General features: G+C 40.7%; 1 protein-coding gene across 1 annotated transcript in view; it reads left to right on the forward strand.

The window, feature by feature from the left end:
• The window catches only part of astn1 (astrotactin 1), a 481,448-nt gene that overhangs the window by 414,969 nt on the left and 48,699 nt on the right, over nucleotides 1-17,780 (forward strand). The window contains exons 18-20 of the mRNA XM_085390452.1: nucleotides 8,830-9,119; nucleotides 11,440-11,573; nucleotides 12,039-12,190. Of these exons, the coding sequence (XP_085246578.1) occupies nucleotides 8,830-9,119; nucleotides 11,440-11,573; nucleotides 12,039-12,190 (576 nt within the window). The remainder of the gene's footprint in view (nucleotides 1-8,829; nucleotides 9,120-11,439; nucleotides 11,574-12,038; nucleotides 12,191-17,780) is intronic.

A 17,780-nucleotide genomic window follows, 5' to 3' on the forward strand; every position in this document is an offset into this window, starting at 1 on the left:
TGCTGTATCTTCTCTTATTTAGTGAATTGTTAGTGTTAGCAGCATAAAGCTTAGGTTTTACCGTTGTTCACGAACTTTCTGTGCAGAACTCGGTAGAAAGCGTCTACTCACTCCGCCATCTTGGCACCCCCCCCAGGACCGTTTGAGGTTGGATTTTTTTTTTTTTTTTTAATCAACAGGAAATGACGTATTTGTTGTGACGTGATACCGGATGTGTGTGTTGGAAAAAGGGGTCCGACGCAACATGCCCCGGTCATCGTCGCGAGTCAACCCGGGAGCATGCACCGATTCCGGCCTAGAGGAGGAGCATTTGCCGCCTGGAGACCATTTTCTGGTCCGGAAAAAAAAAATAAAAGGCGATCGAAATGAAGGTTGGTGCCAATCTTTAGTCCATCTAAAGGCCTAATTATAATAACAATCAAATATTACTTCAAATGTTTTTTTTTTAAAATATTTCGTTTTGTTTCGGGGGGCTAAAAAAAACGGTGCGCACATGTAATTAAACTGCGATTAAAAGGGTTAAAACCCCCGAAATATAATTAAAACTTTACATGGATAGTTCAGGGAGAAGTAGTTTTAAAAGATTGGCTAATTTAAAGTGGAATAAAATATTAATATATAAATTTTTTATAGCACTTTTTGGGCGTGGTCGATTTGTGGCTCTAGGTCCGATAGCGTATGCATTTTTCTAAGATCCTCCAGGGGTTAACTAAGGCAGGGTTCAGGGTTCACCTGATCCATAAAAAGCAAAATCTGAACATTTTCTTAAGAGTAAAGAGGGTGTCTGTCTCCCAAATCCAAACTGGGAGCTTGTTCCACAGGAGAAGCTCCTGAAAGCGGAAGTCACAAGTAAGCCTGAGAGTGAGGCGCTCCACTAGGACAATATAAAACACTATAGGTCCCATTTACTTTACCACTCCCAGATTAAAAGAAGAAAGAAAACCCACCTTAAAACTAAAAACACACACCTGATACATTGCTTCATATAGCTGCTATGACTGCTCTACAAAATCAAAGAGGAACTGCAAATGTGTACTTTATCGCTTTAACACTGATGCTGACAAGATCAGGTATGCCATTATAAAAATAAAAACGGACTAATCCTTACCTTAATATAATAGAAATATAATAAAAAATGGTACTACATGTAGTTTCCTTTATGTGCTCCCAACACTGAATAAACCAAATATCAAGCTATCAAAAAGTCAGACGCACATAGGCTCGCAAAGGTACTGTGTTCTCTGCCCCTGCTGTCAGACGTAGACCACATTAGGTAGCGTCCTCCAAAATTTACACCCAAAATTGTATTTCTGCAGAGGCGGAGGAGGAGGAGGATGTGAAGGCACTATTTCGCTATTCTGTCTCGTCATCACTTTCCTTCGTGAGACATCTGACTCAGTTAAACATGGATTACTTTTAATGAGGTGTGTGTGTGTGTGTGTGTGTGTGTGTGTGTGTGTGTGTGTGTGTGTGTGTGTGTGTGTGTGTGTGTCTTTCCCCCAACATGTATCCTCTTCAAAGCAATACACTGCTTGTAAAACAGTTTAAAGCATGTGTGTGTTCATGTGCATTGGTTGAAGTTGACAGCAGTTTAGATGCATGTGTGTGAGGGTACTTTCTAGATTGCGAGCTTGAGCTAAAGACAGAACAAAAGGCAGGAAAAACAGAGAAGTAATGGAAATGGAAATGTAGAGGCGGTGCCAGAAAATGTGTGAGGAAAATGTGATCTGTTTTCTTGTTTTAGCAGAGAGATGCAGAGCAGGGATACAGTGCTTACAGCTTTTCCCTCACACCTACCGCACGTTGTGAAAAAGAGGTGTGATTATGGCATTTTGTCGGGTAAGAGAGTAAAAGGGGAACCACACAGAGGAGATATGGCAAGACGAGACAAAGAGACACTGAAACAGCAAGAAACATTAAGCAAAGTTCAAAGCGGAGCACTCTGCTGTCTTGTTTTTGTCTGTGCGACTGAAAAATACAACATGCATATCAGATGGAATAACATCCATTTCTCACAGCTGCGAGCTGTAACTTACCTTTCAAAGCTTTTTAGAGATGTTCATACAAACGATACAACATCCTGTGCCTCTCAACATATCAAGACTATACTTGCACTTTTGTGTACAAGTAGATTAATGCACACACATCTCTAAAATACATGCATTTGAAGGTCAGGCATTCATTTCCTCGCGTTAAGTAGATTCGAGCCTTTGTGACTCTTGGTGTGATTGTGGAGAGCAAGTCCACTTATCCAATAGGGCGTCTATGCTATGCATCAGACAAGTATGCATGTCAGAGACTCACTAAACAAACAAGCCAGGTTGTGTCTCTGTGTTGCAGTAGTATTGTTATCGTTTCATATGCAAGACATTAGCAGTGATGTCCGTTTATGAGAAAAACGCAATAGTTCCAAGTGGTGCTGGGGTTTGTTTTTTAGCAGAAAAGTCTTGTCGTTCAGCTGATTAACCCTTCTCTCCAGCGGTTGCTTGCCACAAACCTTAGCCATTTTGCATTTGCTGTTTCATTTACTGACTACATGAGCTTAAAGTGATGTAAATCATACGCAGTATAAAGGAAAAGATGATCTCTGGGAAGGGCTACTTTTTCCTTACTAGCCACAGTGTTGGGTTTAATGCATCCCAAAATAACATGTTACTTTAATCACGTTACATTTTTAAGTAATGTAACAAATTACATCAATAAATAGATTTATTACATTATAGTTAGAATTATGTTGCTCGCTATGTTACTCAGGTTGTTCAGTTATCTGCACAATGGGTGGACAGAAAGAGAAAAGCATGAAACATGCCTTTTTCTACTAACGCACTTGGTGATATTGTTCATGTGGAGGGAGAAGGAAAATGTTGGAGCAGTCTGCAACGTTTGTGGATTGGAGATATGGACATTCCTTTTATTTTAATACAAAAAATGAAAATAATGCAATGATAAAGTGTAAACTACTTCTACGATAAAAACTACAGCATAACGTAACACTGACCCTTTGCAGGCGTGTAGCATGCTAGCAAAAAGCCCGCAAAGAACCCACGATCACAGGGTGCCACCCCAGCCCAGCAGCCAGAGGCTGATCTTCAGCTGCTAACAAGTTCAACTGCTAACTTCATATCTGACATGTTCTTAAAGCTGTTAGCTTTAAAATTAAAAATTAAGAGCGACTAATACTTCCTGCTGCAGTAATTTTAGGCAGCATGGCTAATATATATATATATATATATATATATATATATATATATATATATATATATTCTGAAGCTTCTTCAGTCGTCTACGTGGAGGAGCTGGGGAGGAGGTGGGTTGCAAAGCAGCTTGTAGATGTGCAGCGACAGTGGGCAGGCTGAAGCAGGTTACAGTAAATAGTATGCTCTATTTACCAGCTGAGTCATCATCTGTGGCCTAACATTGAGGTCACCCCCTGGTATTGCAGCTGAGCTTCCCCTCACCAAGGGGAAACCCTGGAGCTGCCGATAGACTCGACGTTATTACTCTACGTTGTTTTTATGGTAAACTTGAATTTTTCTACAGAATTCTTTGAAAAACCATAAAATCCTAGAACAATTCTTCAAGCACATACTATATGTACCACACTTACTATATCTGTTCTATATTTTTATTTCTTATGAAATCTGTAACGATGTAGAAAGGTCTTGGGGTGATAATATGCTGTTTATCTTGTCTGTCAGGTGTCTTCAGGCCAGGCTGCTAATCCATTTTAATATCCCCCTTGGTCTCAGCTGACAGTGAACACTTCTGAAGTGAACCAAAACTAAACGGAAGTAATCATTGCCAATTTTCTTTGCCCTAAAAGCCACCCGCCTGCCCTAATTTAACTGCCACATTTAATATCCGTCTGCCAGGAGGTGGCAAGTGAAGATAGAGTGATGGGAGCTGATTAGTAAGGCCGTTTGACGGGGATGGATTAAAGTTTGGCAGATTAGGAGCGCAAGGACATCGGTGTCCGTGGTATTATTCACATACGTAACCTGCAATGTTTGATTTTTCCTCAAAGTACTGCCTCCATTCGTTTTTCCTTATCTCTCTGTTTTTGTATTGATTTACTTCTACCCACGTACTTCTCCAGTACAAACAAAAGCCTGATCTTCTATATTGCCTTTGATTAGTCAGGGGAACAGGATGCCTTTATTTTTTATTCATGCACGCACACCATGCAGACATGCCTGTCAGGAGCCGGCATATGTGAACATTCAAAGTTTGATTTTGTACTCAGTCCTAAATCAGACCTCATTTAACTACACGAGCCTCTGATTAGTAAGATTTACCTCATTGACCCAGTTACAAGGAATCAGGGCTGTATGTTAGCATTGCCACTGACATAAACATCGAAGATTCACAAACGTGCAACCAGACCTCGACAGATCTAAGTAACAGAGCTGCATGCTGAACATGGAACGACCTGATCTGAAAGCAGAGATAAAACATTTGTCTTTAGACTGGCACAGTATGTATTTGTAGGCTGTTGGTCCCACTGCTTCTGTTTGACACTTATTACAATTTTGATGTTTTTCTTCACATGTATACAGTTTTGTCTCATAGTTAAAGGGCCATGGTCTGTTTTCCTGTCTCAGCAGCAGCACCTTGTTGTTCAAGATCAAAGAAGAAGACTTGCAATAAGACAAGAAAGATTTTCTTGAATCTTGAATCGTTGAATCTTTTGGTGTTTTTCCGTATGTTGACTGTTACTCAAAGGTCAGACTGTGTAATACTGAGAGAAACCTCAAAAAGCCCCAAAATTACATCTCAGACTTTGCTATAATGCATAGCACCACATATGGAGAAAACCAAACACAGCATATGAGCACAAATACCTCACACCAACTGTCAGCATGGTGTTGGAGAGGTAATAAACTTGACTTTAGTCACAGGACCTGACAGCTTGCAGTCACTGAGTTGACCGTTTGTGTAAAAAAATATTCTAGAGTCAAATGTGAGGCCATCTGTCTAACAGTTAAAGCTTAGCTGAAACTGGGTCATGCAACAGGACAACGATCCCAAGCACACCTGCAAATCTCCAGCAGGATGCCTGAAAAAAACTGTTGCAATGCTCCAGTTAAAGTCCAGAGCTCAACCTGACTGAACTGAGGCATCTTTGTAAAGAGTGCATTCAAACTCCTCCGCAATGACGTCATTAAGAAACATTCAGTTCAATTCAATTCAATAAAACTTTATCGATCCTGAAGGTTGACCCCGAAGGAAATTGGGTTAAGGCTGCCGACCTTTGCCAGCACCGTCTTACCCTTCCGACCATACATACATTACACAGCATCACGTGGGGTAGACAGGTCAGAGAGGTATAACCATAACATATGACTTCAAATATTAGTGAATCAAGGTGTGACGCTGCAGTCCTGTGGAAATGTTCCTTTTCACGTGACTGTCTGTGTTTTTTTCCTCCTTAAACCTCAACAATTCAGATGGTTTCAGACAAAATGAAGTGTGCACTGTATATATTTCACAGATGTGTGGGACAATGTTATCAAATGGATGAGAACTGCATCCATAACAAAGCCACCACTGGTTTGTTACTGTTGCACTTTCATTCTTATCTCTTTGTATTTCGACTCAGGTGCACACACTTAGACGTCTATTTGCATAAGCGCAAACACAATCAGTCTAATTCTGCTTTTCGTATTTGACTGTTTTTTGTTCTGTTAACTGAAAGTTGAGATGTTTTTGTAAAAGACTATTTTAATGGAATTGGTGAAACAAAAAGTAAACACTAAGAGGGGGAAATTATTCATATTAGACAATCAGAAAATGGTCTTCCTTCTTGTTTTGCATGTGTGCTGGTCCCCGAGCTTGTGTGCACACTTTTCCCATCTTCCCATGGCTCATAAAATGGGTTGTATTCCATCAAAGGCAGCTCGCACAACAAGCTTATTCCCTAATTGGTGCTTGAGCTTTTAAATTGCCTGTGTTTGCTCACTTCCAAGCAGTCCCCAAAATGCTAATGTGAAAAATTCAGCCTTTTAAAGAACAAAAATATTGTCAAAGTTCTGCATTAAGCATGTCTCCCTCTCTCACTGCTTTCCTATTTCCTTTGCAAGCAGATAACCCACTCTGTCTGAGAGGAAATAACATTTAATGGGGAGTAATTGATTCATATATTTGCATAATACAGAAATTTCATTCAATAAACTTTTGCTATAATCTGCTGGATGTGTATTTTTCTCATTTACACAAATAAAACTCTATTACAATCTTAATCATAGTCAGTGGCAGCTCTCGAGTCTGTTGGGGACCCAGGCAAACAAAATCACAGAAGGCCAGCATTCGTCACCAGTGTTGGTCAAGTTACTTGAAAAAGGTAATCAGTAACTAATTACTGATTACTTCCCCCAAAAAGTAATCCCGTTATTTTACTGATTACTTATTTTCAAACGTAATTAATTACTTAGTTACTTAGTTACTTTTTAAAAACACGATTTACAACCTGAATAGGTGATAAAGTGATAGATCTTTCAGCCCAATTCTACTTTTTCTGCATAATCCATCATACAAAATGTAATCAAATGGAAAAGTCTCTTTTTAAAACTTGTTTTATTGATTTTAATCTTTTAACTTTATGCATCAAGCAAAAATTTTATTATATGCAACATTCTCTGACTGGAAGAAATTAGTTTAGCATTTAAACCTATTTTCTGCACATTCCAGCACATAAAATAAAATATTTTGTGTGTTTACACTCACTCTTTCAAATAGATGCAAGCAAAACACAGCAGAAAATAAATAAAGTCAAAGACTCAGCGGTCCTGTTGCTCTATTTTCACCTGTAAAGCAGGAGTGGGGTAGGCGGAGGTTTACCCTGGTGCAGGTGTGCCGCGGTCAGTGGAAGAATCCGCGAGTTTCTCTGAGTTTCCCATTACGTCATAGCTACTCGGTGCTTGTTGGAAGTTTAGGGGTTTTTTTCGCTGTAAAAAGAAGTTTTCTTCCCACGCACAGCGGACACTAATGTTTTTGTCACTTTTTATGGAACCAAACTCAAAGTAAGATCAGTACTTCCACGCTTTAAACGCTGCAGCTGATACTCTCTCCTGCACTTTGTTGATCTGCACACAGCTGTTGTCACGAACGTCGCACTCGCTTACGTCACTGTCATGAGACATTCTTGCAAAATATCACGGTTTTAGTAACGCAGTAACGCAGCGTTCCTACGGGAAAGTAACGGTAATCTAATTACCGTTTTCACAATAGTAATCCCTTACTTTACTCGTTACTTGAAAAAAGTAATCGGATTACAGTAACACGTACTGCCCATCTCTGTTCGTCGCAACCTTATAAATTTATGTCATAAATAATCTCATGCCAAAAAATAAATAAAAAGCAGTTGCATAAAACGACAGGTAAAACATTCATCCTGAGCCCAAGTTTATGTCAGTAACTGTGCCCTACTGTTAGTTGACTGCCACTGTCCCAAAAGTGACTCTTGGCCGTGCACATTAACACGGTCACGTCACAGACAGCAGAGCTGGCCACAGTGGGCTGCTCTGTTAGCCAAGTTAACTAATGTTACACACCAAGGTACACAAAAGGAGGAAGGACTTCCATTTGGACATGAAATTTGTTGTTCTGCTTAAAAGGAGTAAAAGCAATGTGGCTTCTAAGGTTGACAAATCACGTTTTTGTCATGATTTTTTCAGTAAATTTCCCAGAAAGACCATCTGGCCTAAAGCTGCATCACTACTGGACTTAACTCAGCTTCATTATCTTGCATTATTCACTTTAGGAGATCTGTACTAGTTCTCGGGTCAGTGTTTCAATCTGAACTCTGGGATCAGGGTGGATGCTGTCTATTTGTCTCTAAGGTTTGTGTCTCATTTCAAAAGAATGACAACAAAATGTTAGAAGGAATCCAGAAGCCTAGGTGGAAATATAAATCTTTCTCTAATGATCAGGTGAAATAAATATGATTTTTAGATTTTCCCTCAATTATTCCATATTATCATTTGATGCTGGGATGCTCTTTAAACTCTTATTTACTTAATGATGTTGTGTCCTCCTTTGCTGGGAACCAGCTGGAGAATTAGGTCCACCGGCTTTTCATCTCAGTGTATCCAAATTCTAAAATAATGTTGTAAAGTCTCCATCTGTAGATAGATAGAAACGCAGTATAAAAAGTAAGGAAATGTGTGTTTGGTTGATTATTTCTTTGTTATAAAAATGCTTCTGGGCAATAAATCTTATACCGTTGGAAAGCCTGTTGACTTCACCTTAAATGATGCTACAATTGTGGGTTGAGCAGCAAAGTTCAGCCCAAAGATAAAGATATCTGATGATAATGATGCATTTTTCTCCAATGCCACAGACTAAGTAGGGAAATTAAGTCAATAATAGTCATATTATTACAACACGTCATCCTTTGATATAACCGTACTTGCTATGAAACATAAAACTCTTGTAGCTGCATTTGTAGCTCAAATATTTACACTCCTGCTCATGCATTGTGCATGTGATGCAGAAAGACTACAGCCTCTCTAGAAGGGCGGTATGGGAATGTGGGAACGCATTACTGCTTTGTGCCTTTGCCTGCTGCCGCAGAAGAAAAAAAATCTCCCAGTTCAGCTTTTTTCATTCCCTTAATCCCTAATCTCATTACCGTAAACATGTGACATCACCATCTCTGTATCTTATGCACACGGCTATTTTTAATAATATTATGAATAAAAGTTCTTTGGAATGACTTTTGTGGGTTTTTTTTATTTGATTTTGGCGTTATTAACCTTCTTTTGATTTTGTTAAGCTCTGGAGAAACGACAGTTAATTAGTGACACAGTTCCCTTCTTTCTGTATATTCAGGTAACTCACCTTCAGAGGAGTCCGAGGAGCGCGACAAGGAGCGCGACAAGGAGCCCCGGACGCTGACCTACCCTGCGTACATTGCCAGTCTGCTGGACAGTGGAGCAAAGCGCATGGCAGCCGGAGTCCGCATGGACTGCAGCAGCCAAGGCCAGTGCCCACGGTCCTGCCACCTCTGCCACATGAGCCCAAGGGCAGCACAAGGGCGGCAGCAGTCTGAGCCGGTGCTGCTGCAGATTACCAAGGCTACACCTATTTATGAGCTGGTATCCAACAATGAGACCTACCAGGTGTGTACAGTGTTTTGGGTGTTTGGTCTTTAATATTTAAACTACACAAATTTATTCTTCACACCCTCTAAATTGAAGGCGGTGCCTTCTTGAAATCCATTCCCTGTGCAGCATCGAAGAACACATTTATTATGCAGTGTCCTTGTGATCCTAAAGGCTTCATTAGGAAACAGGTTATGGAAACAGAAATCCTCAGAAAGAAGCATTTCCCTTCCAGGATGTCACGCCTTTCTTTGCTTGAAGCATCCTGTGCCATAAACTGCCTTATTGCGCTGTGCCTTATTTGACTCCATCAATACTGTACATCAATAGTGCTTCTACTGCTCCAGCAGGGTCAATACAGTGCTACTCCTGCAGTGTCAGGCCTTTATCCTTAAGCTCAGTCAGACAGCTGCTGTTATTGAAAGAGTCTGCTTAGAGTCTGCTACAGCTTGACTGTGCAGGTATGTGTGCAGAAAAGTTCAACTGTAAAAGTACTTTTTAACTCTTCCCTGTAGTTACCAATATTGCCTTTACTCTAGTGCTATGCAATATTGCAGATTTTGGTATTGATCCAATATCAAGTAAATACTGGGCCGGTATTGCCAATACTTTTAACCCATAAAGGCTGCTTATGTAGGGGAGAGCAGTGTGTGAGATAACGAGTTAACAAAACATACCTTTCAGCTTAAAACTGGGTTTTTTGTGACCTGTATAATAAATATTCCTGTCTCTGCAGGACTTCAGGTCAGCTTCTGTTGTTCACATACCCTGATGCTATAAATAATATGGACGTGACAATCAACACAAAAAGATTCAGACGTTTTTCATAGTGCATGGTTGAGATGCTTTTTTTAATTACCAAAAAATGATTAACACATGCTGAACGTGCAGAATGAAAAGAATTCTATTGTGCTAGTATTAATCTGACACCATTAAGAGCATTGCACCAATATTTACATCTACCCACCTCCACCATTTTTACTCTGAAAGTTTTATGAGCCTTTCAGGTTTTCCACATTTTCTACAGCATTCTGGTAACGTGCGTAATACCAGTTTTTTATGTAATGTTAAAATGTGAAACATTGTCCCTGCCTGGGTTCTATATCCCCAACACTGTGAGACGTCTGGAGGTCTGACAGGGGTTCGGCTGTCTTTTGATAAAATCTCATTAAGTAGTAGCCACTCCAGTCCACCGTTCCTAAAAGCACAGAGTTCTGTGTCCATGTTATCCTCCTGTAAGGTTCCTCCTCACCAGTGAACACTGGCTTCTTGATTTCCTGTCTGACCGAAGCCTGTTTGTCTCTGATTGTTCATGTTTGACTTTGCGCCCCCATGAAGAGTGTTGGGGCTTTGAACCTTGTGTCTCACTGAATATTGACAGCTCTGTCAGCCACATGGATCGGTTTGCACTCTCTCATTTATTGTGGCACATTATATAAACAGGTGCTTGCTTTTCCTAATGTCCAGTGAATTCAGTTCATCACAGAGGGGCATGATTGTAGGGGAGGAAATTAATAAAACACTCTTAAATTCTGTTTCTGATCGCGCGGATTTGTCTGCCGATTGGTGTGGGGGAGGGGGGATAGCAGAATTTTTTCTTAAGAGGAGTGTGGAAAATTTAAAAACGAATCACTTTGACCTGATCTGAATGTTGAATAAATGCAGGTTCAAAATTCTTATTTCATTGTTTTTGGTGCCTTAGAGGTGGAGGGATAAATTGAGGTTCCGCTGAGAGTACTCTGGATAGCTCTCTCTCTTTGTCAGCCTATAAACCAGAAAATACTGTCAACAATCACAAAAAGTTTTCTGTAACTCGGGCAGTGAATGATATACAAACCACCCCCTCAGAATGCAGACAGAATAAAAGTGAAAAACTGTGCGTTACTGAAGTAGAAACAGGTGCATCGAACTGAAAAGTCTTTAAATTTATGTAGAACAAAATGTTGCATGTTTATTGGGATCTAATAGATATAACCTGATTACTTTTTTATGCAGTGTTTTATGTTTTGTTTTGTTTTTTACATGTTTTTATGTTTTACCTCATTAGACAAACACCAATTTGCAATAGTTTGCAATGTCCAGTGGAGAAAGTGTAGTAAATTAAATAACTTAATGCATATTTGATACATTTTATTGTATTGGTTAAAGACACCCACTTAGGTAATCAAATTTGCCTACAAATTGACCATTGCATGGAAAAAGAAACACACAGGGGTTTTTAACTTACAGTTCCTGGTATAAAAATCGTGAAGTAGAAAAGTTTATGTGAGAAAACAGCTGTAAAAATACAGGTGTTCATGTGTGTTTATCTCTGCCCTCTCGCTGTTTCTTATCGTAGGCTCTTCAGGAGGCAATGATGAGCATGCTGTGGTGCTCAGGCAAAGGCGATGTTATCGATGACTGGTGTCGATGTGATTCCAGCGCTTTTGGCACAGACGGACTGCCCACCTGCGCCCCGCTTCCTCAGCCCATGTTAGTAAAACCTGTATTCTTCCCCTTACATGGATTGTGGTAAATACAATCAATTGTTTCACAGGCAGAAATTGTTCTCCTGCTTCAGCGGATTTGTGTGCATGCAGTGTTTTATTGCAACATTCCTGTGGTCAGCGCGTTTGTTCTCCGGCTCGGTTTGGGTGCTCTAATCAATCCGCTGAGCTGCCATTCATCGATTTCTTGGCATAAAACTTGTGTGCACAATGTTTTCAGTGACATAACTACAGAAGAGAGCAGCAGAGTCAGTCAGACATTAGCGGATAAATGACTATATTTTCTGTTGACAGAGGTGTTTGTGACAGTGCAGAGCAGGTTTTCAGTTGGATTGCAGTTGACAGAACAAGAAGGATAATGTTAGCTGTCAATTACAGTAATGAGGCCAGTGTGCTGAAAACATCTTACAGTAAGTGGTGCGCTTGTATATCTCTGTCATTCTGTTGCCAGGCTTAAACTGTCTTACGCCTACGAACCCAGCAGCTCATTGGTCATCATGGAGTGGAACCACACGGAGCCCCCAATCGGTGTGAGGATTGTTGATTATCTCATCAGCCAGGAGAAGGTGACAGAGAGAACCGACCACTCTAAAGTTGAGACAGGTGCGTCAGTCGAACACAACATATGTCAAGAGTTTGACCATGAATGGCAAAGCCTGCGAGATGGGAAATTGCACAACGTGCTGTGGTGCTAGTTAGCAAACACCTTTAGGTAACATGAATCACATTCATCCTAATATTCCCTGCTTTACTTTTATAGATGGCTTAATGGTTCAATGGTTTATATAGCACATTTAATTACAACAGGAGCGTTGACCAAAGTGTTGTACAAGAATACAACATACATAATAAAATAACTTAGAGTATTGATAGCAAACACCAAATATGAATTAACAAATAACTCTCATGCTGTATTAAAAGCCAGTAAATAAAAATGCGTTTTAAGATAAGATTTAAAAAGATTGACAGTGGGAGCCTGTCTGATGTACAGGGGTAAATTATTCCACAGCTTAGGCGCTACGACTGCAAATGCTCGATCGCCTCTATGAACCAGCCTCGACTTTGGTACAGCTAAAAGCAAAAGATCACTTGATCTGAGAGATCTAAAGGGGGTATAAGTCTGCAAGAGGTCAGACAAATACCCGGGAGCCTGTCCATTCAGGGCTTTGTAGGTCAACAATAAAATGTTAAAGTTAATTCTGAAGCGGACAGGGAGCCAATGAAGAGAGGCGAGCACCGGGGAAATGTGTTCACATCCTTTAGTACGTGTCAGAAGACGAGCTTCAGCATTCTGGACCAACTGCAGCCTTGCCAGGCAGGTCTGGCTGACTCCAGCATATAAGGAGTTACAATAGCCCAGCTGGGATATAATGAAAGCATGAATCGCCCGTTCGAAGTTTTTAAAAGATAAAAATGATCTCACCTTCGATAAAAGCCTCAGTTTGAAGAAAGACCGCTGTACGCCTGAGCTAATTTGTAGATACAAAGGTTTACCACCCCGCAGGTGAACTAATAGTACACTGCAGTGAAAATGTATTTGGCACCTTCCTGAAAGTTAACCTGAGTAAATACAAAATGCAGTATTTAAATGAGGATTTGCCTTGTGCTAAATCATGAATTAATATTTTTTGGAAAGCTGAATTTATCGTCACTTGCCGAACAAACTGAAGTAAACTAAAAGAATCCAAAAACCACCAGATCACCACAGTCTAAAGCAGTGGTTCTCAAACTTGTCACATCGTTCCCCACATGGCAGGAAGAAGTATTTTCACGCCCCATCTAAAGGAAACAACGACAGTAAAGCCGAGCTGCAACTTTCTTTAGATAATAAACTAATTCACAATGAATCCTTCAGTAATTTTTGTTTAAAACAAACAACTTTCATTTCAAACAACTATTTGTGACTTTTGTTACTAGACTGCTGCATTAGTCTGCACCACCTCTTCAAAAAAAGCAACAAGTTAAACAGAATGTGAACATTATAAAGTTCTGTCTTAGTCTTATTTTAAAAAAAAGAAATCCAGAAACTTGTGAACAGAGATGAAAAATAAATAATTTAGTGAGAGTTTAATGCGTTTCACTCTTAGTGGCTGCAGTCAGCCTAGTTTGACTGCGGCGCCGCTACAGGGGATTTGGACGGACCTGAGCGGCATCCGCAATCATGCCAAAGTAGGTATCCCCGACACAATTTGTTTCCTTGCGCCGGGAGCATTCGCTGGGCAGGCAGAGCGGGTCCAGTTGGCGCCGCCTCCATTGCAACCAGCTAGACGTGGAAGTAATGGACTGTTTTGGTGAAAAATGAATGTTACTGTTACTAATTACTGTTCAGTTTGTGGGTGACAACAGAAAATGATACATTTATTGTTCTGACGTGTTATTGGACAGGATTATTTCAATAAAGCAAGGAGATTTTGACTGATAATTATTTGTATTCTTCTGTAACTGTACAGAGCTAAAACCTCCAAAATGTCAGGAGTAGTGGGTCATTATAAGAAGTGTTTGTGAACTAAAAATCACGAATGTGGGATGTTGTTTGTCCGTGACTTGGACAGCCCAGTGTTTGCTCCCGACGCAGGGGAAACAAATTCCGTCGGGGGTACCTACCTTGGCACTTCTCCGTACACTTCTTTATTGCAGCTGTGGACTTACACATGCGGCTGCAGCTTTTCAGCGGATGCAGAGGAGATGTGCATATTATTAGCAAACTGCCGCAAATTTCTTGGTTCTGCCGTAAAAGTGATTCAGATGTTAAACATTAGTTCCACATGACTTTTCTGCCAGGTGACTTGCGCCCCACCTGTCACAACTCTGCGCCCCGCCACACACTTTAAGAACCACTGGCCTAAAGAAACAGGTGGGAAACAAAGCCACTGACATCTGTCAGTCTAGAAAGAGTCGCAAAGCCACTTTTTAGGCTTTGGGACTCCAGTAAACTCCGATGAGAGCCATTATCCCCAAATGGAGAAAACTTGGAACAGTGGTGAACCTTCCCAGGAGTGGCCGATCTACCAACATTACTCCAAGAGCATATCGACAACTCATCCAGGAGGTCACAAAAGATCCCAGAGTTCATGATTCAACAATAACAAAGAGACTGGGCAAAAGTGGCATCCGTGGGAGAATTCCAAGGTGAAAACCATCGCTGAGCAAAGACAAATGGCCTGTATTTGTATAGTGCTTTACTAGTCCCTAAGGACCCCAAAGCGCTTTACATATCCAGTCATCCACCCATTCACACACTGGTGATGGCAGCTACATTGTAGCCACAGCCACCCTGGGGCGCACTGACAGAGGCGAGGCTGCCGGACACTGGCGCCACCGGGCCCTCTGACCACCACCAGTAGGCAACGGGTGAAGTGTCTTGCCCAAGGACACAACGACCGAGACTGTCCAAGCTGGGGCTCGAACCGGCAACCTTCCGATTACAAGGCGAACTGCCAACTCTTGAGCCACGGTCGCCCCACAAACAACACAAAGGCTCGTCTCCAAAGAACATCCTGACTATCCCCAGAAACTTTTGGAAAATATTCTGTTGACTGACGAGACTAATGTTAATGTTTTTGGAAGGTGTGAGCCCCGTTATATCTTCTGTAAAACTAACACAGCATTTCATAAAAACAACATCATACCATCTGGTCTGAGGCTTTTTTGCTGCTTCAGCATTCTGCTGTACCAAAAAATCCTAAAGGTCAATGTCCAGCCATCAGTTGATGCCCTGAGGTTCGACTGCACTTCGGTTCGGTTCAGAAAACTAAAAAATAAAGGTGGTTGAGTGGACCAGTCCTTTGGCATGATCTTAAACAGCCTGAAAACTGTCCAACATGGCTGAATCATAACAATTCTGGAAAAATGTTTGGGGCCAGAATTCCTCCACAGCAATATTAAAGACTGTGAAATGTGAACCTAACCATAAGTCCACCAATTTAGCTGCACCATATGGCCATAATTTGTGTGGAAGAAACCCTGGTTTAGAGATCAAAAGAAAGAAATGTCATCAAGCTGCAGAAAACACTATTTCCTGAAAAAGGTGCTTTCCATGGCAAAGGTTTATCCTGTTAAACAGTTTGACAAAAATGTTCCATTCAAAAACGCTTTAAGCATTAATAATAATCTAAGTCAAAGTCTGTTTAGGTTTGTCAGCACTAACAGTACAAAGACGTCCTTTTGAGCGCTCTACCTTTGTGCAGTCTTAAAAATCACTCTTAGTTGTTATACAGATAATTGACTTGTAATTTATAATGCCACCACAAGATGGTGCACACTAGTAATAACAATGGAAGTATGTGTAATTTGTTCAGAAGCCTGATTTCAGGACATTTACTTGTGTCTACACAGCTGTGGCTGTTTTGGACACACTGTTGTTTAACTAGCCAGATGGCAGCTAGAGGCATTAAAGCTGCTTCAGTCTGCTTTACCTCTCACGTATATCAACACACATATAACATACAGTACACACACTTAAGCTTTACAACAAAGGTTAGTCGCCTCTTTCTCCAAGCAGCTTTCATTAGTCCCTTAAAATGATTTCTGTTTGTTTTCGCTGTTTAATCCGTAAGGATTCAGTGATTTACTTCAGAGGAAGTCAGTGAAGCAGCTACACGAGCAGCAGGAGTGTGTGTGGCTCTGTCATCCATAACAGAGAGCACAGCTTATTTGGCCCTATATGAGTAGAAGCTGGCAAAACAGGGGCGGTTTATTTAAGCAGTAATGACCCAATCCATAACGGAGACTGTTAGGGTTCCCTGTGAGCACCAAAGTTTGTTGTAGCTTAATGAGAGAATAAACTGTATTTGTCAGACCAGAGAGGATCATTAATCAATACTGCGGGTTCAGAAGGGAGTGGAAAGTGTTTTCTTTATTAGTGGTATTAAAGAGAATGTGAGCTATAGTTTCGGCACTAATGGTTCGTGGCTATAAAAGATTGCATTTAGTCTCTATTTCAAGGCTTCTTCTTTAGACTGCAACTGAGTTTTGCAGCACGGTCGATCTAATGTGAGCGCTCTGTACATTTTACAGTTTACTGAAGGTAGCGAGAGGTGCTTGTGTCCTGCTCTCTCGTATTGGAACGATGCTGCATCTTTTTATTGATCGGTGAATCGCGATGGACCCTGATCACAGAGCATTTTCTTTAGCGCTATCGGAAAAACATGGTTGCCGTAGCTGCATTATTGCAGCTAATACTTAATGCTGTTACTTTACTAGTTTGCACAATTTACCATGTTAAGCATGAAAATATAGAGACTCTTTTCATCCATGCAAATGTACAACCTGCTGTGAGTTTAGATTAGTTTTGAGGTTGAACGTGCGTCATCAGGCAGCAGATGCAGCAGCACCGAAGACAGCAGAGGTGCACATTCTGGACAGATGAAGATTGTGGGGAATTAAAATTAGTTTAGCCGAGGACGAGACACGCATTCATAACAGCAGCTACACTCTGTTGTCATGGGATGATAATTTGTGTACTGCGGCAGAGACAGGTCCAGCAGTCTGAATTAAATCCCAGCGGTTGGTGGCTCGAGCGCTCGTGAAAAAAACACAACAATAAACAGCAATCAAGAAAATACATATCAGTGCCCCAACTACATGTAAAGAAATTCAAATATACAGCGACAGGAAATCATAAATCTATTCCAATATCCTCAATAAACAGACTGAAAATGTCATTTTACTTTTTCAGTGCCTCGGTTGTTTTCTGTAGTTATATTTGTACCACGCAATCATGAATTTTCTTGTGAGTTTTGTATCTATTTTCTTCCACTTATACTTTCACAGCACTTCCCTGCTTCAAGCTGAAGTATAGATTGAGTCAGTGCAGCTGAAACAAACTGCTGATGTCCGTGAATTCAGTTCAGACGTCGGCTGATACAGAGATAAAGAAGAGAGATCATACCCCAAACAAGATGCTAATCTAGCACGCTGACTTGTGGCAATGTTTCTTATGGAAGGTAGCGGTGTAACACAGAGCCTGTGCCACAGGAATGTTTCACTCTTTGGATTATTACAGCCGTGCTCAGGTTTTCCAGTTTCTCTTGCTCTTTCTAAATCAATTGATGCTTGTTTCTGTGGTGTAATGTCAGCCATTCTCATTAAAGTAATAGAGATGACTTTTTTCACACAAGAAAATATCTTTTGTATCCACTCAGCTCCACTAGCACCACATGGGGATAATTTCTTCAGGTTTTCCAGCCAGCTC

Source organism: Rhamphochromis longiceps, linkage group LG18, assembly GCF_057381845.1.
Source record: "Rhamphochromis longiceps isolate RC_006_pf linkage group LG18, R_longiceps_female_GT1.1, whole genome shotgun sequence".
Lineage (NCBI taxonomy): Eukaryota > Metazoa > Chordata > Actinopteri > Cichliformes > Cichlidae > Rhamphochromis > Rhamphochromis longiceps.